Source organism: Myodes glareolus, chromosome 5, assembly GCF_982192425.1.
Source record: "Myodes glareolus chromosome 5, mMyoGla1.1, whole genome shotgun sequence".
Taxonomy (NCBI): domain Eukaryota; kingdom Metazoa; phylum Chordata; class Mammalia; order Rodentia; family Cricetidae; genus Myodes; species Myodes glareolus.
In genome coordinates, this window is record NC_142030.1 from 19,247,916 (window position 1) to 19,274,343 (window position 26,428).

Genomic DNA, 26,428 nt, shown 5'->3' on the forward strand with positions numbered 1-26,428 from the left:
GGCTAGAGAAATGACTCCACAGTTTAGAGCACTGACTGCTTGTCCAGAGGACCAGAGTTTAGTTCCCAGCACCCACGTGGCTACTCACAACCATCAGTTGATAAGCTTTTGGCTCGTGGGCACTGTGTGCACGCATATGATGCACACTTTGCCGACTATTTCCTGTCCCATCAACCTCTTCGTGTCCCTTGCTCAGCGTGGCCCAAATCCCAAGTTACTGTTGTGAGCAGGAACTTGTGAATGAGTTGTGAGAAGTCACATTCAGAGGGACTGGCAAGCTCCATCCTGGTGGCCTACAGCACACAATCTAACTGCCAGGCCTTTCATTGCAAAGTGGCCTTCTGCCTGTCTATGGCACGGAAGTTTTCCTTCATCTCACAGATGGCATCGTCTTGTGACCTATCCTTGCCATTTGGGGACTATAAAGATTGCTTTGGAGATTAGCTGTTAGCGGGGTTGGTGTTATGTAGTGATTTGGAGACTGTGCAAGTGGCATTGCCATTACCTTCTCCCTGTTTTTAAGTTTTCAAATGGGGCCCGTTTTTTCTGCCCCTGTCTGTATCTCCACTGAGACAGATGGGGCCCCTCTACAATACCTGCCCGGCTCCTGCCAACAGAAAACCCACCCTCCCTTTACAGAACACTCCTCATCTTTGCTTGATGTCTCCTCTTCCACGCTGTGAACTGGGAATTTATAGCACACCTAGTTATTTTCTGACATTGAAGAGAGGTAAGTACCTGTTGAGTGTCTGCCCGAGCTGACTTGTTCAGCTCACAGGAACTCAGATGTCATCTTTGGACTAGGTCTTTCCCAAATTCATCCAATTCTTTTTGCCCCTCCCCCAGACCCCCTTTTGAGGATTTTAAGTCTTGGCTTCTGTCATCTGTATCACAAATGCCTTCACCATCCATCCCTCTCCTTCTGGTGGTATAAGATGTGCCTTGGTGTGGCTGGTTTCTTCCAAACCTGCCTCAATCTTTGTAGAAATACATTGATCACAGGCCCTGCAGCTTTGGTACCTCGCACAGGGTTAAGTCAATGCTAAGGGATATTTGGGCCACAACACAGAAAGACATGGAGAAAAATAAGCAGCAGCATTGAGACCTGAGCATTTAACTATTATAATCCAAACAGAGGTCCTCCTACCGCCCTTCCCGTGCCAGCAACATTATTTCAATTTACCCTTAAAGCACAGACAGGGAAGACGGCTGGAAAATCTGTAAGCTGTGAACTAACTATCCATTCTTGGGTATGAGTGACTACAGAGATCTGTGGCTTCCCATTTATTTATTTCCACTTTCCACTCACTACTGATGTTAGAGACTCCTTTAGATTGTTATCAGCGTCAGATGTGCCCAAATTAGCACTGAAATTCCAGAAATGTCAAAGACAGATTTATTCTTCTATTTAGCTTTCCATGAAAATATAAAAAGCTAAGCAAAAGAAAGTCACTAAGTTAATATACAAAATGTATTCCATTTTAAAAATGGCATTGATAGCAATAAATCTATAGACTTGGGGAGGTTTTCCTGTAGGCAGCGGCCCTCAGTGGAATATTGCTCTCTGAGCATGCGCACACTCAGGTTTGTTGAAGAGCTCATCTTCTGTCTCTGGAGTGAGTTGGATGTTATCCTTGACTGGAGACAGGGGCTTCTTACAAGAAGAAAGCTTTTCAGAATCTCTGCAAAAATATAAGAAAACAAACTTGATTTTCAGGTACCAACTGCTAGAGAAGCAACACCCTAAATGGAAAAGCTAGGGGCACATAAACCCTTTACTGTATAATCTGTGTCAATTCATATGGAGCACATCCAAGGTTTTATTCTGAATACTTCCAATATGTTTTGAATTTTTCTTCGAGCCTCTTCTTGCCTTCAGAATCACCTTCCAATGTAGGTGCTAATCTATCAGTAACACACACAGAGTATAGAAGAGGAATCAAGAATGCAACACACACATTTTTTTTTTTTAAATATAGGGTCTTACTGTGTAGCCCTGGCCGACTTGAACTCAGAGATGCTCCTGTCTCTGCCTCTCAAGTGCTGGATTAAAGGTGGACACTTTAGTAGTCTCTTTATTGCCTTGGACTAAGGATGAATGTGAACAGCACAACTAACAATGAACTGTACCTTTTTTTTTTTTAAACCAAACTCCCTTCTGCGGGACTAATACTCCACACCCATTAAAAATCCAATTATGAAAATAATACAGAATATTTTTGTCTCCCCTAAATACATTAAACACCACTAAACTATTTTTTCCCAATAGATCTTTAAGAACACCATCATAAACTGTCAGGTGGTGGTGGCGCACGCCTTTAATCCCAGCACTCAGGAGGCAGAGGCAGGTGGATGTGAGTTTGAGGAAAACCTGGTCTACAGAGTGAGTTCCATGACAGGCTCCAAAGTTACAGAGAAACCCTGTCTTGAAAACCAACAACAAAAACAAAAACAAAAAACAAAACAAACAAAAAAACACCAAAAAAAAAATGGTTATAACTTTGATTTCTTCTAACACGGGCTCTGAAAGTTCCATGTGCCCTGGAGATGGGTGTTGGTGGAGAATTCCCATAACAGATGATTCTTAGGAGCTTTGTAAGATCAGATTATTTTCATAATATTTGGACTTCCTGTGTTGACATTTGTACCAATAAATGTCAAGGCAGAATCCTGTAAAAGCTGCCAGCAATTCAATGTGGCTGCAGACACCAGGTCACATGCAGCCAGCCGGACCTTTCTGTTCCAGCCACCTCCACCAAGGGTGGTGAAAACAGGCCAACAGCCACAGAGTGCATGCATCCAATGACTGGGCATGGTGGCCCACACTTCTAATCTCAACAGAGGCAGAGGCAGGAGGTTCTCTGTGAGCTGAGACTAGCCTGGTCTACAGAGTGACTTCCAGGGCAGCCAGAGCTACACAATGAGACATAAGTATCTAAAACAGAAAAAGAAGAATGGGAAGCTATTTAAGATGGGCATGATGGCGCACGCCTTTAACTCCAGCATTTGGAAGGCAGAGGCAGGTGGACTTCTGTAAGTTTCAGGCCAGCCTGATGCCCTGCTGAGCCAAGCTCAGGTGTTCAGGCTAGGCTCTCCGGATCTGCCTGTCTCTAGCTCCAACAGCTGGGCTACAGGTCAGGGAGCCACGCCTGGATTTTTAGGTGGATCCTGGGGATTCAGACTTTGTGCTCACAGAACAAGTGTTCTCAACCACTCAGCCAGATCCACAGCCCCAGAATGACGAACTTTCCACAAATATAAATCCGCTGGCACCCTCTTAACATTCGTATGACATCTGCACCATGGGGTGCTTGTGGAGGTCAGGACAACTTACGGAGTTGATTTTCTCTTTCCACCATAAGGACCCTGGTGGGGGGTGGGGGGGGGACACGACTCAGATCTGCAGGCTTGGGGTGAGCATCTTCAATGAACTATCAACTGCTCTTTTAAGTTTATTTAATGTTAAAAGTTTCCTTTGAGAAAGATTTATTTTATTTTTAATTATATGTATGAGTCTATGCACGTGAGAGCAGCAGCCCACAGAGGCTAGGAAGGATAAACTCCCCTGCCCCAATGCTGTAGTTAGTTACAGGCAGTTGTGAGTTCCTGATGAAAACTACAAAATTAAAAAAAAAACAAAACTATTTTGTTTTAAAATTTTACATACCAATCCCAGTTCCCACTCCCTCTCCTCCTCCCATTCCCTCCATTTTTCCCCATCCTACCCCCCCATCCACTCCTCAGAGAGGGTAAGGCACATTGCTTTGAGGAAGGACCAAGACCCTCCCTACTATATCTAGGCTGAGCAAGGTACCCATCCAAAGATATTAGGTTCCCAAAAAGCCAGTACAAGCAGTGGGATAAATCCTGGTGCTACTGTCAGTGGCCCCTCAGTCTGCCCCAGCCATACAACTGTCACCCACATTCAGAGGGCTGGTTCAGTCCTATGCTGGTTCCTTCCCTGTCTAGTTGGAATTAGTGAGCTCCCATTAGCTCAGGTCATCTGCTTCAGTGGGTGTCCCCATCATGGTCTTGACCTCTTTGCTCATATTCTCACTCCTTCCATTCTTCTACTGGATTTTGGGAGCTCAGCCCAGTGCTTCACTGAGGGTCTCTGCCTCTGTTTCCATCAGTTGCTGGGAGAAGGTTCTGTGGTGACATTTAAGATATTCATCATTCTGACCACAAGGCAAGGCCAGTTCGGGCACACTCTCCTCTACTGCTCAGGGTCTTAGCTGGGGTCATCCTCGTGGATTCCTGGGAATTTCTCTAGTGCCAGGATTCTGCAGCAGGTGCTCTGAGCGAAGCCCTCTTCAGGGCTTCTTCAGATCTGCAGAGTATGTAACAGGCATGGTCTATAGCACATGGACCCTCTCTATAGGCACACTCTCACTACAGCACTTCCCTGTGCTGGATGTCAGTGTCAGCCAGAGAGGCACCAGTACACTGCTGAGTTTCTTGTACTTCCCCATGAACCAAGCGTCCTATGGTAGAGTTGGCAGGAGTGGGGACACAGCAAGATAAAGGGGACTTGCTGGCTGCTGCTTAACTCACACAGTGGCAGTCTCATAGGAAGCTTCCTTAGCATTTCCAACACCGTCTTCTGGAACCAGTCATGTCCCTAAGACATGACTGGTGCCCAAATACTGGTTTGTGTGGTCACACTTGTGAGCACTGAGCCAACCAACACAGCTCCCGCCTGCCGCTATTCTCATGCCAGTCCTGAGCAATGGGAAGCAAAGGAGCTTCCGGTCTGGAAAAGTGGCTCCCCGCGGGACTGAGAGCTGAAGGTGAGCAACAGAAACTGATTCCCGTGAAAGCACAAAGAGCTGGGGCGCGGGCTACAGCAGACAACGCTCTGCCCTGCTGCAGAAGCAGAGCCAGGACGCTCACTCACTTTTTAAACCCGAAGTTTTTCCAGAGCTCGCTGATCTTTATCTGCAGCCCCGGCTTGTTCTCGGCATCACGGTGTTTTCTCTTCTGGATGTTTCCTGGCTTCTTGCTCAGGCCACTGACTCGAGCCGGCACCAGGGGCTTGATCTTGGTGGTAGAAAGACAGTCTGTAGAACTAGCCCTACACAGCCCAGGAACCTGGAGAGAAATTAGAATTTAGAACTGCTGTTATTTTGCTTATTAGAGATGGGAGTGTAGGTCTCCCCAAATGCTAGTTTTAACCTTCTGTTCTAAAAGACCCTAAGTGTTCTTTCTATACCAGAACAGGAGAAGACTCCACATGCAATGCAGACTTCTAAAGACGTCTACTACAGGAACAACCAGTTATGCAACAGGCAACACGCCTGGCATAAAACTTAAGTTAAAAAGCGAGTCTTACTCCCTCCCTCGCGAAGGGCTGCTGGGTTCGGTGCAGCCACTAAGTGAGCTACACACAGAAAAGTGTGAGGTATTATTTTGTCTTCCTTGAGTCCACATAATGATACGTCTTGGCGAGTCTTGCATTTCAACATGAAACGGAACTATATTTTGATTAAGTCTGTCTGCTCTACTGTGTGAAGGTAGCACACACAATCAACTTAAATCTCTTGATAACTTTGTTTCTATTCAAGAGCTGATTTTTTTTTCCTTGTTTGAGACAAGGTCTCTCCCTATAGTCCTGGCTGTCCTGGAATTCACAGAGCTTCTCCTGCCTCTGCCTCCCACAAGCTTGCGCCACCACACCCAGCCTTTATTTTTTTTTATTTATTTTTTTTTTTTTAATTTTTTTATTTTTTTATTTTTCGAGACAGGGTTTCTCTGTGGCTTTGGAGCCTGTCCTGGAACTAGCTCTTGTAGACCAGGCTGGCCTCGAACTCACAAAGATCCACCTGCCTCTGCCTCCCGAGTGCTGGGATTAAAGGCGTGCGCCACCACCGCCCGGCCACACCCAGCCTTTAAGGGTAGATTTTTTTTCTTTTTTGTGAGCACAGTAACTGGTTCTTAGGAGAGAGAGGGCTGTGTGTGAATAAGTCTTTAAACTTAGTTAATCTGGCAGAGTGTACATAAAAGTCAAAAAAATTAAACAAACAAACAAACAAAAAAAACCCCCAGAGCTCTGCCTGTCCACAGTGTTTAGTATGTGAGAGCTGAAGCTACATTTCAAGTTTTAATTACTATGCCTAAGAGATCGGAAACAAAAATGCCTCTGAGCTGCAAGCCCCTGTCCAAGGACAGACAGTTCCAGAAATGCTGGAGACCACTGTTTAAGGGAGATAACAAGCAATGTTTTCACTCCCCTGGACAAGTTTGTTTGATCTTCACCAGAGGTGTTTGGCGGGAGGTAATAGGTAGGAAAGACATTGAGTATGCATACCCTCTGATGGGAAATGAATTATGGGTTTTTAATTCATTTTAAGGCCTTGCAAAACTTGATTCTGGACCATTTTCTGGAGATCTAGAGAACGACCTGGCCAGAGCCCATCCGCTTAGCCAGTATTTAACTAAAGTTTGCTTCAAGTTTGGCCTTAAATTGTGGTCTTCTTCTCAATTGGTGGGATTAACATATATTTTGGCAATACACAGCAAATAATTCTCACAAATTAATTAAAAACTTTAGGGTAAACAATTATAAATTGGGTTATGTAATATATGTAGAAATACTGATTACTATGTACATGGAAAAGGATCTTTCAGAAACAGAGAAAAGAGGTTCCAACTAACACATTAGGCATCCACAGCTAAGCACAAATAGTATCTAAAGAAGTCTGAAAGCGAGCATTTTTTAAAAAAGCAGAATACTGGTAGTTTAATTTTCAGTGTTTTGTGTGTATATTTCTCATTTTCTGGCAATAATTACACACTGTTTCTGAAATTTAAAAAAAATCTAAATACTTACCTTGTTCCTTACAAGTGTGTCTTTCCTTGAAAAGGGAGGCGACTGTTGCTTGGAGTTCTCATTGCCTTGGTTATCCAGTGACGGATTGTGACAGTCCGATTCCTAGAGTCCCCAGATGGAAGACAAAAATTTACTGGAGTGTTTTCTAGTTTGTTTGTTTGTTTTTCGAGAGAGGGTTTCTCTGTGTAAGGGCCATGGCTGTCCTAGAACTCTCTTTGTAAGCCAGGCTGGCCACCTGCCTCTGCTTCCCAAGTGCTGGGATTAAAGTAACGGTATGAGCCACCATACCTGGCTTACTTGAGTTTTTATGATAACTTGACCAATATTTAATTAACCAATTATATGAAATGAAAAACTTGGATAAATAACACAATTTCATCAAAGACATAAAAACACAGGAAACAATGAAGACGGGAAAAATATATCAGTTTCACTGAAGAAAACACCAAAATGTTTTAGCTGAAGAGATATTCTACTAAATACATGCTTATGATTTTGAAAGCTTTACCAGTCACTTCAGGAGCTGTCAAATGCTGACACACAAAGTGCTGATCAGATGGTGCTTAGCCCGAAGTGGGACATCTTTCTCAGCCCCCACACCCTGCCAAAGGCCAGGGACATCTTAGAAAGAGCAGGAGGAGGGGAGAGGTGCTGTGAAATGCTGTCCTCTGGAAATGGCATGACTACCACACATGTGCCCACACAGCTGTGCAAAGCCAACACCACACACATGTATCCACGCAGCTGTGCAAAGCCAACACCACACATATGTATCCACATAGCTGTGTAAAGCCAAGGCAGCTGAAATTCCCATATAGCTGGTTGAAGTGACCTCAAGGCCCTACCCTCCCTCTACTGAGAAGCTACTGACAGGTGATAGCTACGCGTAGTGGGGAAGAATTAACCTTCTTTGGGGCTGTGATAACTATAGGGTTCCCCATGCCCCTCACCTATGCACACACGGGCAGCACTAATTGTACTTAATGTTTTTTGGGGGGTACCAAAAAAACGGACATGAAGTTAGGAGTGCTGGAGTGGGATAGAGGGAGGGATACAGAGGGAAGGGTCTATCTGATCCTATTACACACCTATACACTGTAGGTGTGTATGAAACGCTCCAAATATGCCAATTCAGAAACTGCTGGAGTCTCCTGCTGTGACGGGATTCACTCTTATCTGGCCATAGTTCCAAGTCAGATTCCAGAAACAGCAGCTATCTCTTAGCTGTGCTGTAAAATGGTCAGCATTTACAACAAAAAGAAAAAAAAGAAAAAGAAAAAGCGCATCCTCCTCAGCAGTGATTCTGAGTCCTGTCGCGGCCTTGGCTCCACTAAATGAGGCTCGCCGTACGGTGAGCTTATTCCCATGCGTCAATAGGAAGGCCAGGAATGAAGACGGCACTTGGCATTTCTAAGGTTTCCTGTACCCCTCTTGAGATCCTATACTGTATCATGCACTCAACAGTGGGACAGGACTGCCTGATTCTTACAGTAGACCTTCACATTTCTCTGCTGAAGCTAATGGTGTGGTGCAAGGGAGCAATCTGGCTAATTTCTTTCCTTTTCCTTTTGACAAGGTCTCTTGCTCTATAGCCCTAATGGTCAGGAACTTACTGCACAGACTGAGCTGCCCCAGACTTACACCGACCTCCTCGCTCCTCTTCCTCATTTCTGAGATTAGATGTGTGCTATCACATCCATTTTAAAGGACTTATTTCTCAGACAGGAGGTTGGCATGTAGCCCAGGCTGTGGCCAAATTTGCTACCCTCTAAATTTGAGGTTATAGAGCTGTACCACACCCAGCCTGGCTAAACAATTTCTTACAGTAGGGCCATAGGTAAGACTCTGAAGATTAGACCCTGGTTAGGTGAATGGCTGGATCTAGTTGCTACCTTTTAACAACAAACTTTCACCAAAATGTTCCAGCAGTGAAGCCCTTCAGATGTATACGATGAAAACTGATATTCTAAATAAAACCTAAAAAATAGTGCAACAATCAAAAACCAAACACTCAACGCGTTGTGGCTTGGAAACATTTATAAATCAAAGAAATATTATGCCTAACTTTTCGAATTTAATTATATTGAGCATTAACCATCTCTCCTAAGAAGTGTTTACCATACGTGGTGGCAAGAGGGCATTCAAGGAATGAGTCACCACTTGCTTCTTAGGAGTTTCTTTCCATTTTTTTTTTTTTTTAAGTTTTGTAAAACAGGGTCTTGCTATGCAGCTCAGGCGGGACTCCCTAGTGCCAGGACTGCAGGCATGCACCCTCACACCTGGCTAGGTCCCTATCCCAACACCACCTTAGAGTAGATGTTTATCCCAGAAGACAAAACGCCTCTCAGTATGAGCTGCCCTGCAGCCTGTGAGCTGCGGACCTCAGCATTCATCTGAGAGCTTACAAAGTGAGTGGACAGAAAGACGTGCTGGGGAAGAAAGAGCTCCCTCCTCCAGGAGCCCAACAGGCTTGCATGTCCTCCAGCAGCACTGCTTTTGTGGGAAAGGCTGAGAGCTGGCAATTGTCCTGTAACTCAAGTGGCCCTAAGACAACAGTCCACGGGGTAGAGGCTCACAGGAAATGAAACAGACTTCTAGATGATAGGGCAGTGTTCAACATGGAGCAGTTGAAGGCAACACCAGAGAAAGGGAGTTGGTGAGGGGGCTCATTGAGTGGGCAGGACTTGGCAACCCAAGTTCAATCCCTAGAATGTGGTAGAGGAACAAATGGACTGTCCTCTGATCCCTTCTTGTGCATCAGGACATGTGTTACCAGACAGACAGACAGACACATATGTTCATAAGATAAAAAAAAAAATTCAATTTAAAAAGACAAGAAAGGAAATGAAAGGCCGAAGTCTTGAGGGCAGCAATGGCAGTCCTGAAAGCTCCTAAAACAGTGCTCTTAACCACTGAGCTATCTCTCCAGTCCTGGAAACACGGGAGGATTTTGAATAAAAATTAAGAAAGTCAGTTCATTTCTACAATGTTGGCAAAATTTTCTCAACTGTCTGATCAACACACAATTTTTTCCCGCGGTTGAGTCTGAAAGCAAAGATAGCAGACACAGACTCACCTCTGAATCCGAATCCTTACTGGAAGGCTGGGAAAGACTCGAAGCATTTAAACTGTACAGAGAGTCTATGCTTTCCTGAGATCGGGAGGCCCCGCCCACCTCAAGCAAGGGCGGAGACTTAGTACTTGACATCTCACTCTTTGACTGACACGTATCAGTCACGGCACAAGTCTTGGGAACCCAGGTGGAGGACTCGCTCCTTCTTCGGAACTGCTGCAACACAGTGCTTGGAGAGGGACTAGGAGTTCTTGAAAAATCTCTCAGAGTTCCTGACCAACTGAAACAACTTCTTAGTGTCCCCAGAGTAGGCGGGGAAACAGTCCCCACAAATTTGTTGGTTTCGGACTGAGCCTCATCATCAGAAGACACAGTCGCATTGCCTGAGATCTGAGCACTTGGATCCTGAGCCCCATTTATGTCAACCAGCTTCTGAACCTCTGTGCCTGGACTGTCTGATGCTCCAAGGCCCTCTGTGCCTGGACAGTCCGGTGTTCTGAGGCCCTCTGTGCCTGGACAGTCCGGTGTTCTGAGGCCCTCTGTGCCTGGACAGTCCGGTGTTCTGAGGCCCTCTGTGCCTGGACAGTCTGGTGCTCCGAGGCCCTCTGTGCCTGGACAGTCTGGTGCTCCGAGGCCTTCGGTGCTTGGACAGTATGGTGCTCCAAGGCCCTCTGTGCCTGGACAGTCCGGCGTTCCGAGGCCTTTAGAGTCTGGACTGTCCAGTGCTCCGAGGCTGGTAGTGGCTTTGCCTGTGATAGTAGTTTCATTTAGAGGTTGAATGCTTGCTTTTTTAGGTACGAAGTTGTCAAAATCTGGAGAACTGCAAAAAAACCTAACAAGAAATAAGAAGAATGAGCTCACTGTATAGGCCAGGCAAGTGGATCTCCGTGAGTTTGAGGCCAACCTGGCCTATACAGTGAGCTCAAGGACAGACAGTACTGTATAAAGAAACCCTGTGCCTAAAAATAAAACAAAAAAAGTAGGATTTAAACCTCAATTAAAATTCAAGATCTTTGTGGTCTTTATGTAAGAAAGTAGATATTTGAATCTTGATAGGTTTGTGAGTAGACCCTAAAATACGTAAGGTAATCCATTCTTCTTATTTCTTGTTAGGTTTAGAAAGTTATTTATATAATAAGCCTTTAGGTAGAAGACAGGGTCCTGGATTTTTTAATCCCTGCACTTGGGAAACAGAGACAGGGGATCTCTGTGAATTTAAGACAAGCCCAGTCTACATAGACCTAGGCCAACCAGAAAACAAAAAATACAAACCAAATTACAGTTGCAGGTCACTGCTGCCCCTTCCCAATTAGTTTATGGGATTGTTTAGTATATTTCTAGATCCTAAAAGATAAACTGAAATATTTATAGGAAAGGTGCTGACATTAATAAAGATAACTGAGACAAGGCAGATCAATCAGCTTCTCAAAATACTGTAAAGGAAACAATGGGAAATGGAAAGAGAAACTCCGACCACACAGGGACCTGCAGGGCCCCAGTCCTCTTTCACTCCGAAACTGCTTGGGCAGATCCCAGAACTAATGGCGTGGGAGGGAACAACAATGCATTCCAGTCTGAACTAGGGTGTGGTGGTTCCTGAGGACGAGGGTCACCTAAGAAAGGTGGCCTTGGACACGCCCGTTAGAATCCTTGGGACTGGGCTGACTTAGAGGAAGATTCACAGTAGAGCCCTGGGCTAGAGCTCTGAACTGAATACAAAGGAGCCGAGGTGCAAAGTAACCGAGGCATAAGGCAGCTAAGAAAACAGGAATGCAGCAGGCTCCCACAAAGAAAGCTACATCCAGCTTAAAGGGCGCTCTGGAGCCCTGGTACCTGCTTCTGGTGCCCGGAACTACGACTACACCACTGTCCTCGTTCTTCCTCTGTAAAAACACTGCGAATTTATTCCTTGTCCTGGACGGAGCGTGTGCATCTGTCTTGGGAGCCGACCCATCATCCAGGTTGGGCGCAGATATTTCGGAAGAGTTAGAAGATGCGCTATCTCCACAGCTGTTTTTCTTGGTCTTCTTTGCAATTGAAGAATACTGACCCAATAGGTCATCTTCAGACAGAGCTTCTAGACAAAAACAGAACCGTACGTAAACACCTGGGCTTCCTCTGCTGCTGACTACTCGCCCTGGATTTTACATCCTGAGCCCTGGTGTCCTAAAGGCAAAGCATCCTTTTTGTCCCCCCATATGCTAGGCAAGAGCTCGCAGGAGCCATATACTCATCCTATTTTGTTTTTTGAAAGCTATGCCTCGAAAAAAGATATATTAAGAATGACTGAAAAACAATGATCTTAACCGTGTTATACAATTTTGCAAATTAGTTAACATTTAATGTCAATTTTCTGTATGATTTTATATCAAATTACTCTAACCAAAATTTCAGAGCATAACAGATTCTGAATGACTATATTTTTAGCTTAAGCGTAGAAAAAAAATTAGAGGGAAGCTTATATATAAAGCTATAATTAGGGCTGGAGAGATGGCTCAGAGGTTAAGAGCACTGACTGCTTTTCCAGAGGTCCTGAGTTCAATTCCCAGCAACCACATGGTAGCTCACAACCATCTGAAAGGAGATCTGGTGCCCTCTTCTGGTGTGCAGGAAACATGCTGCATATATAACAAATAAATAAAACCTGAAAATATAAGGACGAATTTGACAACTGATTCAACATCAGTAAACTGAACAAGAGATCTCTGAAGTCTTCAATAAATAGTAACTATTAAGATACTACTTGCTCTAAATTTTTTTTAATTTTTTTATTATGTATACAATATTCTGTCTGTGTGTATGTCTGCAGGCCAGAAGAGGGCACCAGACCTCATTACAGATGGTTGTGAGCCACCATGTGGTTGCTGGGAATTGAACTCAGGACCTTTGGAAGAGCAGGCAATGCTCTTAACCACTGAGCCATCTTTCCAGCCCCCTTGCTCTAAATTATTGATTTAAATCCTTAAAGCCACCCCCACTTTGGGGTGTATATATGTGTATACATTTTAAATACAGGATATCTTTGTGCAGCCCTGGCTGTCCTGGAACTTACTCTGTAGACCAGGGAGCCCTTGAACTAGATCTGCCTCCCCAGGGCTGGGATTAAAGTCATGTGCCACCACTACCTAGCTACAAAGCCTGCCTTTAAAAAGAAAAATTGACAAGTGGATCCTAAAAATTACACAAAATCAGAAAGAACCTCAAGCAGCCAAAAATAACTTTTGAAAAGCAGAACGAACTCCAGGGATTTATGCTACCAGATTTCAAGATGTGCTGTGCTACAGTAATTACGGTAACAAGATGTGCTGTGCTACAATAATTACGGTAACAAGTGTGTGATACGCAGGACAGGATGGCAGCAGAGACACAGAGTGACTGACTGCTTAGCCAGGGTGCACTGGATGGTAAGGGATTCCCAACAGCTGCAAGGCAGCTATCTGGAAAAAATGGAGAAGGCCACATACAAACTGAGGAGCCTGGAGCCTTACTGTCCACCATCTACTATCTCTAAACGCAAGAGCTACAGCTGTGAAACTAACGCAATAATTCAGAGAAACTGCCTAGTCTAACAGTGCCACTTAGGGGTACAGTCCACCATGGCCAGACAGCTCTGAGCTCAGCACAAAATGAAAGACTCCCTTCCCCCAGCAGGACGGCCTATTCTGCCTGAGCCTGGATGCCTGACTTCTCTTAAGTGTGACCTTTGACACAGTGCCCTGAAAATGCTTTCCCCCTGCCACCCATATATTGAGTGCTATGCTCCCATCTGTATGACGGAACCATGCTAAATGCACGAAAGCATACGCATTAAGTGATTCCCTCCCTCTGGAATAGTGCTGAGCTGTCTTGCCGTAGCTGATGCCACAGGTTCACAGCCATTCGCACCGTGCTCCACGTTTCTGCTCCCTCTTTCCCTGTGAGCCGGTGGCCAAAGACCCCGGAGGAAGAGGTACCATAACTAACAATCACCAGCATTTGGAAAAAATGAAGTACGTACCATTTCTTGGTCTCTTTACCATGGAAGACTTCCTGGGAAGATTTAACCCTTTAGTGGTAATTACTTGTTTAAGGCCCACAGGACTTGAATTTTCTGTCAACCGAGGAGCATGGGAAACACCATTCGCCTCACGTCTAGGGCAATAGTCTCTGTGCCAAATGCTATTAGGTGACTTCTGACACACTTGGTCATTCCAGCTATGACTTCTTGAGTGGACAGGCTAGACAAGAACAAGGAGGAAGGTTAGAGTAGTGTTTAATTACTGTTCAAAAGAAAGCTTTAGAGCATGGTCTGATGGTGCAGGCCTGTGACCCGAGCTACCCGGGGGGGTTGAGGGAGGATCAGGCTCAGTCTGGGAGACTTGGTGAGTGATTTCAAATTAAAAGGGGCTCAGTGGTGGAGTGTCTGACTAGCAAGTGTGAGGCCTAGAGGGAGCTGGGAGGGAGAGGAAGGGAGAGTGAGGGAGGAAGAAAGCGAGAGAAGTCTGTGCTTTAGTAATTTTTTACTTTCTTCTATTAGTACAAGCTGTTTAGGCTCACTCATAAGCTAGTATTTCATGAGCACCCTGCACGTGTCTGACCTCTTCAGTGCCGCCTTCCTTACATGTACTGTTTATGATGCCATGTCTTGGCAGTTTGCACCGGCTCTTCTGTGCATGTTTACTTCTTCTGTCAGTTCTTTTAGTTACTATGATTTCTTCTGTTCTTTGAGAATTCATGCATGTTATACAGTGTTATGTCTTTGGTGCACAGAACCTGTTTATCTCATTGTTTGGGGAATCATGACTGAGATCGCAGTCTGGAAAGTGTACTGGCTGTGCTGTCTTTACACATTTGGATTAGCAAATCAATTTCCAGCAGCCAGGAGGCAGGGGCAGGTGGATCTCTGAGTCTGAGGCCATCCTTGTAGACATAGTGAGTTTCAGGACACTCTGCAAAGGACTGAATACAGAAATACTTCACAGCTGCTGGGCAAAGGAAGACCTGCCTCAAAGTTCTTGAGACAAAACAAAAATGTGCTTTTATAGTTTTTAAGATGTTACCATAGTGTCGGGACTGTAGTTGTCAATCTGCTCCAAAGTATTTACATCTCTGTTTCCAAGTGCTATCTGCAGAGCCACAGAATCGTCGACATACCTGGTTGCTAAGGCTAAGGAGAAGGCCCTTATTAACAAGCAATCGAATCATACGGCACTAAGAAATGAAAATGCTGTTCATTACCACAGAGAATCTTCAAGGTTCAGGACGGACATAGATCCTACCCACTGTTCACATCAGCATCCAAGGACAGGCAGGGTTGCTGGCCTGGTTGCCTGTAGAAGCTGTCCGTCTTCTTGAAGAGGAACCCGAGTCAATTTCTCCCTTTCCAGAGAGATATGGGGAAAGTCCTGGCTGCTCCCTCAGTGATTCAAAATTCTGCAGCTGCCTGAGTAATGGTGACCAGAAACACTCCTGAGGAACCGGGCTTGCCTCAGTCTCGGGTGACACTTTTGACGTGCTTGCTAAGAGCAAGGAACCTGGCTCCAGTGCGGTCAATTCACTTGCTATAGACGAGCCTTGGGTTCATATTCAACAACTTGACTCTTTACTAGTGTGGTTTTCTGAAGTTGAGTAAAATATGACAATCTACACTATAAAATATAAGACCGATTTTCGAGATTTTCCTTCTTTTTCACTAAAGTCTCACTAGAAATATTGTGCCATCACCAATAACGCTAACAGAGTAAATGAAAAACTCCACCACCTGGCTCAGAAAGGATACTGCCCAGCATAACTCAGGGTGTCTGGGTTAACGTCATCTCCATAAGCATTCAGAGGAACCAGCTTCCTTTGGATGGGGTCGAACACCAGCTGGTAGAGGAAAGTATTGTTGGCTCGGATAAATCCTGTGATGTAATCCTCCGGCACCGTTATATTCATCTTGAGGTAATGCCCAATTTTCTTGATAACCTAACAGCAGATGTAAAAATATTTCATGAAAAGCTGAAGAGGAGGGAGTGTTGATCCCATACCTGACACTGGAGAGTGAGGCAAAAATCAACTGATTTTACCCAAACCAAAAACACTTTTACCAGTAAACACAGCCACACCACATCACCCAAAACTCGGTCTCACACCCAGTTTTACACTGTTCATCCAAAATGCAAAATATCTGGCTTATGTCAAGCATACATTTCTAGAAACATTGTTCTTATCCTTTTGGCAACAGATGCTGAGAACAGGGACCCTGCAGAGATAAGTCCCTTTTGTCAGTAAGGACAGGACCTCACCTAAAAGTTTCTAGAGCCCCCTGGGTAAAAGACAGGCCAGGCAAGAGAGAGGGGGAAAGAACTGAAAAATTTTGAGAAGTCACGGGCCATAATGAGTCTGAAGAAAGACAACTCTCTACAGATATAATGCAGCATACTTTAAAGAAAAGGGGAATTAAAGTTAATACTTCACAATTGTTTCCTTACAATTTATATAGCAATGCAGCCCTTGGTTCTAAAGGTCCAGATTAGGGAACTTTAGATTTAGAAATCTGGGATAGAGTAGGAAAGGATATTCAAGCTTGGGACCAGAAAACATGTTAACTGAATCTTTTTCTTATTGGAATATTGTGAGACAAGCTTTGGATATTAATAAGCCTCCAGAAATAGGCACCTCACCGTTCCCCTATGGTGGTCCCTGTTGGACACATATTTCACACCCCATTTTTTCATGTAACTTCATGGGATGCCCTAACATGAAAGCAGTGACTACTAATACTACCGATCCAATGGGAGCAGAAGGGACATTCTCACATTCGACACAAAACCAGCGCTAATGTTTCTTTTGGACATAGCGAGAGACCTCCTATGTGTTTTACTATGCAAAACAAGAAATGTGCCTCCAGGATGCATACATTTTATGCCTAGATATTTGTTTGTTGATTCTCCTAGTATACCTGGAAAATGAGACATCTGTGTTCTACCAGCTCACCGTTTGTAACACCTATGTGAATGTATGAGTCGCCACCTCCTGACATTCCTCCTCATAGACAATGGGTGGGATTTGGGAGCATATTAGCAGAACTATGGGGTGTCCTTATCAGTACGGCTGTGCTTTTCCTAATCAAGGAGTTGCTATTCCAATTCCTCTCACACCTTTACAAATTTACAACTGATCTATATCCAAAAAAAAAAAAAAAAGCAAGAACTGAATAGTTCAGTTCAAGGCCATCCTTGGCTACGCAGCAAGTTCAAGGGCCTGGTATTCAAAACAACTTTTCTCAAAAATATTTTAATGGGGGGGGTGTGGATTGATGCAGGAGGGGTTAATAGTGCTGCTTTGTGATATTTGTTAATAGAAAGAGCGTTTTGCTAACAGAATATTAAATTAATATTCAAATTTTTGTTTGAATTTCTAATACCGTATATTGAGAGCTATAATCTATATAATCAAAAGCTATTATCACACAGAACTTTTCAGAGTACAAAGATCCTTAGACCAGAAGGCTTGAGAACCACTCCCAGGTGCTAGGATCCAGAAGTCAAGAATTCTCATGTCTAGACACCTTTTCTCTTTGGTAACATGCACAGGCTATTGATTAAAATTCAAAACCCATTCTGAATTTGAAGTCCCCCTGCCATCTGACTGCGCCTTCATGGAGCGAGGGTCCCTCCTACCTTGACGATATCCGGGTTATTGGCCAGCCTCAGCACTTTGCAGGCCTTTGCTAAGCCGATCCCACGCAGGGAGGAGAGGTAGTCGCAGCCTGACAGGATACACATGTACCGGAACTTCTCCTCCGTGAACACGTCCCCAAGCTGCTTGCACAAGCCCAGGCGGGCCTGGTCCACTTCCAGTCCATTTCCAAACTGGTCCATTTTCAAAACCACCTTCACACAGGGAAACGGTGAGTACCCGGAAAGGCCACGTTGCTATTGTTATCTAGATCACACCAATTCTAAGGAGTCACTCTCGCTCCAGAACACACGCTTTTCTTCTGACCGCCTTCTACATTCTAAAGTGGCCGGCCTTCTAGTACTGTCATTGGGGCAATATGTGCTTATTGCAGGAAATTTAAAAATCCTGAAATTGTCCACACCCCGTTTATCAATCACCCGAGTTAACATTCTGAGGAGTATCCTAGCAATCTATGAAGATGCACAATCATATTATAACTGTTATCAAAAGGGAACCACCTATGATTTTGTATCTTAACTCCCCCTTTAATAGACCATTATAAAGTTTACCATTAAATTTGTTAATACATTATTTCTAAATAATGGAATAATATCCCTGTCACTGATAAGTTAGTTTACAAAACCTAATAAAATGTAAGGTGTGTGTTATTAATATTAAAAAGTAAAACTAGCCAGGTCTGGTAATACAGGTTGGGTGGAAGGAGAACCTGGAGTTCGAGGCCTGCCCAGGCTATTGAGTTAAGTCCGAGCCCAGGCTGAGCAGTTTAGGGAGATTCAGCCAGAGTGTACTGACGAGGGCTGTGGCCCAGTGGTAAAGACTGCTTGTCTAGCGGTCAGGTATAACCACACACACAAAGTCAACTAAAGACAAGCTAAACACTACAGCATTCACAGGCGGGGGTGTAGCTTAGTGGTAGACACTTGCCTAGCATGTATAAAACCCCAGGTTTATTACCAGAACCCACAGAAGCAAACCAAACCCAAATGATAAAGCAATTCACAGATACTAAGTGACATGAACAAGTACTCCAGGCGAGGTCTTTGGCTCCCCAACACACACAGCTCCCCCCCCCCCCCATAGCATGTGTGCAGCAGCTGCAGTTCAGTACCTTCTTACAGCCAAACGCGAGGAGGTCCGAGTCCTCTGTGATGACGGCCTGCACAATTCCTGCTTTGTTAAGATAGGCCAGCTGAGCATCAGCTTCATAGGGAGCCACCAGGCAGTCCACTCCCAGGGCCCGAGCAGCCTGTGAGAGACCACAGTGACCTTGCTGCACAGCACCAGAAGGGCACGGGGTCACCAGCCACCACACACATGTCCATAATACTTTCTAGAACCCACGTCCTTTGAAGCAGAATCGTTCTCCTTTTAGTTGTAATACATTATACACTGCCTTGTTTTAATGAACTTATATAGGCTTGGCTAACAGCTCACTGGCCACATAATTCTGAAGACCTTAGTTCTGATCCATAAGGAGATGAGTGCAGTAGAGCCTGTATGTGACCCCAGCACCACTACAGCAGAACGGAAGGCGAGACAAGAATCCGTGGAAGTTGGCGGGTGGCAGGAACTGATAAATAGCAGAGACCCTGCCTCGGGTGAGGTTGGAAAGGGAGGACCAACAATCAATGCTGACCTGACCGCCCTATTCAGTCTGTGCTATGTGCATGCATGCACATACATACACTGGGAAAAAAAAATCAATTTATAAATTTGAAGAAATTCTGCTATATATTTGGTAGTAGTGGTAAATCTAAGTTACTATATTCATTATTTCAAACTACATAAAGTTTCTACCTTAAAAATTGTTATGCTCAGAAAGTAAACAGGACACTTGTTTGAACCTGTCCAAGCAACTTTCCCTCTAAAGACTTCAGACTGCTTTGTCAGGCGAAAGGCCTGTCTAACACAGTCCTGGTAAATTCCAGACCCTAATCGCTGCAGCTACATCATGGGAAATACATCCTCCCGCCTTTCTCCTTTCGCCCTTGCCTACCAAGTGTTCCCATGACACCAGCACTTGTGTCCAATCGCGATTTCTCCTCTGCTGCACACGGAAATCTCTTCAGGGGCAACAGAGAGCACGTGGCTTCTGTATACCTCACTCTGGCCTATATCCCCCTTGCTTTCCGATCAAGCCATGACCAACAACCAAAAGAAATGTCTACACGACAAGGAACCACAAGATAAGCCTCAGGGCGCTTATTTTAGCTCAGAACCAGGTGATAGGACAGCAGGGTACACAGAGCTGACCCCGACTTTATTCTAACTTTAAGAAGCAATCTCAATATAAACCTAGGACGAGGAAAGTGGGGATTGAGACTAAGATCTGGGTGAGGGTGCTTAGAACCTTCACAGCAGGGGCAGACTTGGGGGTTCTGCAGAGCCCCTCAATCGAGTCAGTGGGAAACCTCTCTGGCCATCATTCAGAAAAGAATGTGAGTTGATGGTTAAACACAGATTTGACCACAGTGGGGTAAGAAACAAGCCCGCAGGAATCCGCCCCTTGCATCTCTGCACACAACACCCCAACGCCGAGCATGTGCTCAATGGCTTTGCTGGTTCTTATTGACTCACTTTTATTACTTTGTGGGCCATGGCGTGTGTGATGTTGACAGAGCGGGTGAAGCAGTCTCGGGCTTCTGACACCTTGCCCTCTCGAAGGAGCTGCTTTCCTCTAAGAAGGTTGCTTTGTCGTCTCCTGAAGGGAAAAGATGTGATGGAATATAAATACAAGCGGACTCAAGAAGCAACAGGAAAACTGCAATTATAGGGATTTTCTAGAATGAAAGAGCTGAATTCACTTAAAGCTGCACAACAGATCCGCTGGCATATCAGCCCGGGCAGCTCAGGCTAGCCTCGCACTCACCAAGGAGATGACCCAGGCCTCTGGACCCTACTGTCTCTGCCTCCCATGTGCTGGGACTACAGGCAGCAGCATCTCTGCAGCTGAGCAAGTGACTGATGATGTGTGCAGCCGACTGACGGCAGACTGTACCACAGCAATGTTTCACGTCAAAAGGTAATTCTTTTTAAACGTGACAACAACCTAACACCAACAGACCATTTAAGGGAACGTGCTCACATACTACGCTGTACAAGAAATCAAGATTTTAGAAATTTGCTATCACATGTCCTGAAGCATCTAGCCTTAACACAGCTAAGCCGGATGCTAAGTATGGAGTCAACTTACTCTCGCCGAGATCTCTCCACTTCCTTTTTAGAAGGTAAGGTACATCCATCAAAGACAAGAATGGGCTTGACCCCATGGGACAGCAGCATATTAACAAACTTCATACAAAATCCTACATACCTATAAGATGGAAAAAGAAAATGGAAAATGCATTTACATGCTTGGACTCTCTTAAAATTTTTTTTTTCCTTTTTTAAAACCAGATGACAGGAGCCAGGCGGTGGTGGTGCTTGCCTTTAATCCCAGCACTTGGAAGGCATTCATTGGGGGATTGAATGATTTTTTTTTTTTTTAAGTTTTTGAGACAGGGTTTCTCTGAAGCTTTGGAGCCTGTCCTGGAACTAGCTCTATAGACCAGGTTGGCCTTGAACTCACAGAGATTTGTTTGCCTCTCTTGCCTCCTGAGTGCTGGGATTAAAGGCGTGTGTCACCACTGCTCAGCTAGAATGACCCTCTCAAGCGGTTGCCTAAAAGTATCAGATGGAACAGGAACAGATATTTACAATTCGTAACAGTAGCAAAATTACAGTTAAGAAGTAGCAATGAAAATAATCTTATGGTTGGGGTCACCATAACATGAAGAACTGTATTAAAGGCTGCAGCATTGGGAAGGCCGAGAAACGCTGCCTTAGGACTGTCCCAATTGTAAATTAAAAGCCTTTGACGTCTTCCAATTTTCATATTTCACTGCTACTCCAAATATCTTATGTTTCTATTTAAAGACTGATTTGAAACATCTCAAATCTATTGCAAACTTTTAAGAATACAATACTTGATTTCTCCCGCAGTACCTTATCATACCCAGGAGACAGTATTATCTACAATGCACCCGACATGAAATTTCACCCACGAGTGCCAACAATGTCTCTCAGGACTGGTGATATTTTAGTACATGTTGAACCACACAGTGCCCAGGGTGTCTGATTTCCACACACTCCACAGCAACACAGAAGCTCTGCCACCTCGCAGCCAGGATGCTGAGGGAGGATCCCAGCAAACAGTGTCATTACTGTCCCCACATCCAAAACCCAACGAGACTTAAGCTAAGCTTTCGAATCAAATGTAGTGGCTTCTGTGACCACTTGCTGTATTCTTTGCTGTGGACGGTGACAAGGGCACCGCACAGGTGACAACAGTGGTGGCAGCTCTATTCAAGATCGAAGAGCAGATGAAAGCAAAGAAGGAATAGTGATGTTTTACAGCGAATTCTCATCTCTTCCTGACTAGAAAGCACAAAGCATCAGGTAGCACCCACTCATTTTACTTCCAAGTCAGCATGTGCTGACGTCAACATGCTGACATCAATCTCTACAATGAATTAGCTGATCGTCAAATTCCAAAGTAGTGACCATTTCTGGCTAATACTGCTCTCCCAGGAAGGAAGAAAAAGTAAAGCAGTTAACTATACCAAATATGACTTCTAAGTTGTCAGGGGAAATTTTAAATCCAAAGCAGATATTAAGCATTTTAGTTTCATCGATATTTAATGAATGTCCATCATAGAGTGGGCCCTGTAGATTTCATCTCTAACTTTTCATTTTTAAAAAAGATTTATTTATTTATTATGTATATAATATTTGTCTGCATATACGCCTGTATGCCAGAAGAGAACACCAGATCTCATTATAGATGCCTGTGAATCATATCATGTGGGTGCTGTGAACTGAACTTAGGACCTCTGGAAGAGCAGCCAGTACTCTTAACCACTAAGCTACCTCTCCAGTCCCTCACTTTTCTAATAATAAAGGATATTGCCTGTATTTTAAAAATTCTCTCAATTAATCAAAAATTTGAATCAAAGGCTGGAGAGATGGCTAAATCATCAAAACTGCTGGCTGCTCTTCCACTGACTGCTCCTCCTGGGTTCAATTCCCAGCATCCACAACTGCCTATAACTCTAGCTTCAAGGGATCCGATGCTATCTTCTGGTCTCCTTGGGTACCAAACACACAAGTGGTACACAAATATACAGGAAAATAACACAATACACATTTTTAAAAAAAAAGGTATCTAAAACTATAAACTAAGTTTTCTTGTAAGGAACAATTCAAAGAATGCCAGTTGTGGTAGTTTGAATATGCATAGCTCTCATGGCTCGTATATTTGAATACACAGTTCCCCAGTTTGTAGAACTATTTGGGAAGGATTGGGAGATAAGGCCTTGTTGGAGAGGTATGTCACTGGGAGTGGGCTTTAAGATTTAACAGCCCACACCACACCATTCTGTTAGCCTTCTCTGCCTCACGCTTGTGGTTTCAAACTTAAGCTCTCAGCTACTGCTCAGCACCATGCCTCCCCCCTGCCTGCCTGCGGCCATGCTCCTCATCATGATGACCATGGACTCTAACCCTCTGAAATAGGTTGCCTTGGTCATGGTGTTTTATTACAACAGAAAAGGAAGTGAGAAACCAGGGCCAGGGGCACAGTGCCATAAACCCAGCATTGGGAAGCTGAAGTGGGAGTGAAGAATTCAGGATCATCCTGGGCTATAAGGGAAGGTTAAGGCCCACCTGGGATACGTAAGACCCTGTCTCAAAAAATACAAAAAGAAAAAAAAAACCCACAAAAATCAAACACAGAAAGTAGTAATAAAGTGCGGGTTTTTCTTTTTGAAAAGCTAAAATGGTACAGCTTTATTTTCAGAAATTAAAAAGCAATTATACACGCATACATGCAAAAAAGGGTGTATGTGAAAAACAGCATAGTTTTATATATGAACACATGTGAACCTGCCCTATGTGAGGTCAGAGTTCAGACTGATGACAACAGGACCCACCATTTTTGGACAGAACATAGTATCCCTTTCCTTCATTTTGCTAATGGAGATTAGCAGTGTGTTATGAGAAGACATCATGGATTCTGAAAACATTATTTAAAAAGTTTACATTGGGGGAAAAACAAAGGCTTCTCTCAAGCAAAGAATAAAAGAGGTAACCTTTGATTTTTGCCTGTGCATCTCATGCTACTCTGACCTCTTGCCAAGAATAAAAGTCAGGTCTGTAGCACAGAAGGAAGTCTGGCAATATTCTAAATACACATCCTTAATAAATGCTAGTATTTATTAAAACAATGACCAGAAAAACAAAACAAGCAAATAAACAAAAAGCACCAAGATGCCAGAACATTTCATAGTGTGCTTGCTTAGCATGCATGATGCCCTGGGTTCGTTCCCTAATTACATGAAACTGGGAGTTGGTGGTGCATGCCTGTAATCCCAGCACATGGTAGGACTCCTCCTCCAGGAAGGAGGAGCATCCTTGGCTATAACAAGTTCCAGGCCAGTCTGACATACCTGAAGATTGTGTCAAAAACAAAAAGCACCAAATCATTCTACGTCCTAAAGAAACTAATACACACTCCAAACTTACCTATCTGTAGGTTCCCCTTTGGCTAGCTTTTCAGCACAAGCAATAGCTCCTTTGTGGAGCCAACAGTAGGTATCCACAGCTACTGCCTGCCCTTTGTACTTCTTCACATTGACGGGCTCCGAAGCTTCCTTGATGAACTGAAGCAGTCCCTGAATCCCCATGGTGTCAAGTTAACTACACGGAACCAAGGAAAAGGGAAGACAACAAAATTACAGCAAGACCTGTTTACTAACAAGTCTTAGAAAAATAAACCCAGCCTGGAGCCTAGCACAGAAACTAAGAGCTGATAACTGGCCTTCTCCCTGCCAACTTCAGTAGCTCAGAATTTCATTCATCACCAACACTAACTTGAACACCTCTGGGTGGTTCCTTGGTGGTTAGTCTTTTCAAAACGCTTTCATACTTAGAATCCTAACATAGGCTCTCATCTCTTAACACAGTCCTGGGCTCACAAAAGTCATTAAAACTTTTAAATCTCTCTCAAAAAGATAGCATTGAAAGCCTACAAAACTGTGCATGTTATGGTATTATATTCAGTACTACAAAAAGGCATTAAAGGGTCACATCCAAAGCTGCCATGTAGAAACTCAAAAGTTAGGAGGAAGACAGACATTCCAAGTGAAAAGTAATCAGAATTATGGAAACGGAGCTGTGCACCAATCCAATACCATCAGAATGCATTACTCCAAACAATATTAAGCAATAAGTAATAAGCCTTGGTGGAGTCTAGGGACCATTTCATCAGACTCACTGAAGGCTGTACTCAAGCAACGTGAAAACATGTCGGCTGCACAAAAACAGCTTCAAGAAAAACACTTTTAATTTCCCCTCCTTGCTGGCCCCTTACAATAGAAATCCCGGGGCTGCTGGCTGTTTCAAAGCAACCAGTCCTCCCCACTGCAATCCCAGCACTTTCTCGGCACTTCCCAGTACAAGTACCACGTTTTTATTTGTGTTGGGGGTGTGTCTGTGCACGTGCAATAACTGTGTAGGTACAAGCACTCAGAGGCCAGAGCAAGGCATAGGGTACCCTCCTCTATTTCTCTTTACCTATTACCTTGAGGCAGGGTATGTTACTGAACCAGCTAGGCCCAATGAGTTCTCGGGATCCATCATCTCTGCCTCCCGATGCTGGGGTCACTGGCATTCACAGCCCCTAGGAGTTTTAATAGGGGTTCTGGGGACTCTAACTCGGGACTTCATGTTTGTAAAAGTAAGTGCTCTTACCCACTCTCAAAATTTTTTTCTTACATGTATCATGCATGCGTGTTGGAGTTTCAATGGGAGCAAAAGGACACCGGTTCACCTTGTCTCAGGCAGTCTTTTGGTTGTTCGAGCTGCATATGCAGCCTCGTTGGGACTTTAGTTGAGCTTCCTGGGATTCTCCGTTCGTAAGCCACCCCCACCCTCAGCACTGGATGACAGGGACAGGCACGCGGCTCACCAGGCACAAGATCATATTCTTACTACAGGATAAGAAGTCAGCGGTGCCAGTTGACACCATAGGAAAACAGCAAGGCTCTTGTCTAGAATTCAGAGGTTCTTAGACCTTTCAAGCCACGCCCAGCAACTATGATTTCCTAGAGGGGGCATGACTTCTGGATTTTAAACATCAGGCAATTTGGATGCAGGTGGACCTTCAGCCACGATTTGAGTAAAACAATGAGTCCACTACCTTTGAAGACAATGTCTCTAAAATGTGTGTTCGTGCACGCTGAGTGGGAAAAAAAGGGCATAATTACATTTCATGAAATTTCGGTTTCTTCTAGGCTAAGTATATCTCGAGTAAATATTTCCTCGTTAGCACAGGAACGACGGAGCGCCATATAGCACACGAACCCCAGGAGATCGCCCGTGGCACCCGAGCTGACAGCAGCCGCGGCTTCACCGAAGTCCTGTCTCCCAGGAATGAACAGGCATGGTCCGCAAAGCCATTCCAGGCGCTGCGGTTCCTCAAACCTGCATAAGAAACATATAGAAAGGAAACTCCTAGACGTGAGGTCACTCATCAGCCTGCATGTGCGGTAAAACCCGAGACTTGGCCGTCAAGTTGGTCGCCTACCAGCGCCTGAGGCACGCTCCACGCTTGCCTTCTCTGCCCGGAGACCCGGATCTCGTGCCGAGGAGAGAGAGGACGCCGGGATGGAGCTGCGGGGACCTCACTTTCCTCCACACAGGAGGCCGCCCGCCGAAGGGATCACTCACCGGGGTGCAGAACACTAGCAAGCCGCGGCTGCCGCGATCGCAGCCGGGGACCTTTCAATTTGCGCGGGATCGCGAGGCCCCGCCCAGCGGACATG

At 44.6% G+C, this 26,428-nt stretch overlaps 1 protein-coding gene across 5 annotated transcripts; it reads right to left on the bottom strand.

The window, feature by feature from the left end:
* Positions 1-1,373: 1,373 nt before the first annotated feature.
* Positions 1,374-26,418, bottom strand: Exo1 (exonuclease 1). 5 transcript variants are annotated; one of them, XM_085687662.2, is made up of 15 exons: positions 26,191-26,418; positions 25,968-26,087; positions 24,129-24,302; positions 20,761-20,880; positions 20,145-20,268; positions 18,676-18,813; positions 17,546-17,758; positions 15,661-15,848; positions 14,942-15,035; positions 13,900-14,119; positions 11,736-11,979; positions 9,906-10,734; positions 6,830-6,931; positions 4,898-5,091; positions 1,374-1,682 (listed from the first exon to the last, which is right to left on the bottom strand). In XM_085687662.2, exons 3-15 carry the CDS (start codon positions 24,287-24,289, stop codon positions 1,547-1,549), a joined length of 2,763 nt encoding a protein of 920 aa, XP_085543788.2. In that variant the 5' UTR covers positions 24,290-24,302; positions 25,968-26,087; positions 26,191-26,418; the 3' UTR covers positions 1,374-1,546. The 5 variants fall into 5 exon arrangements, with proteins under 5 accessions (XP_085543788.2, XP_085543790.2, XP_085543786.2 ...); XM_085687664.2 differs by having other exon boundaries at positions 11,736-11,976; positions 25,871-26,087; XM_085687660.2 differs by having other exon boundaries at positions 25,871-26,087.
* Between the last annotated feature and the right edge of the window lie 10 nt (positions 26,419-26,428).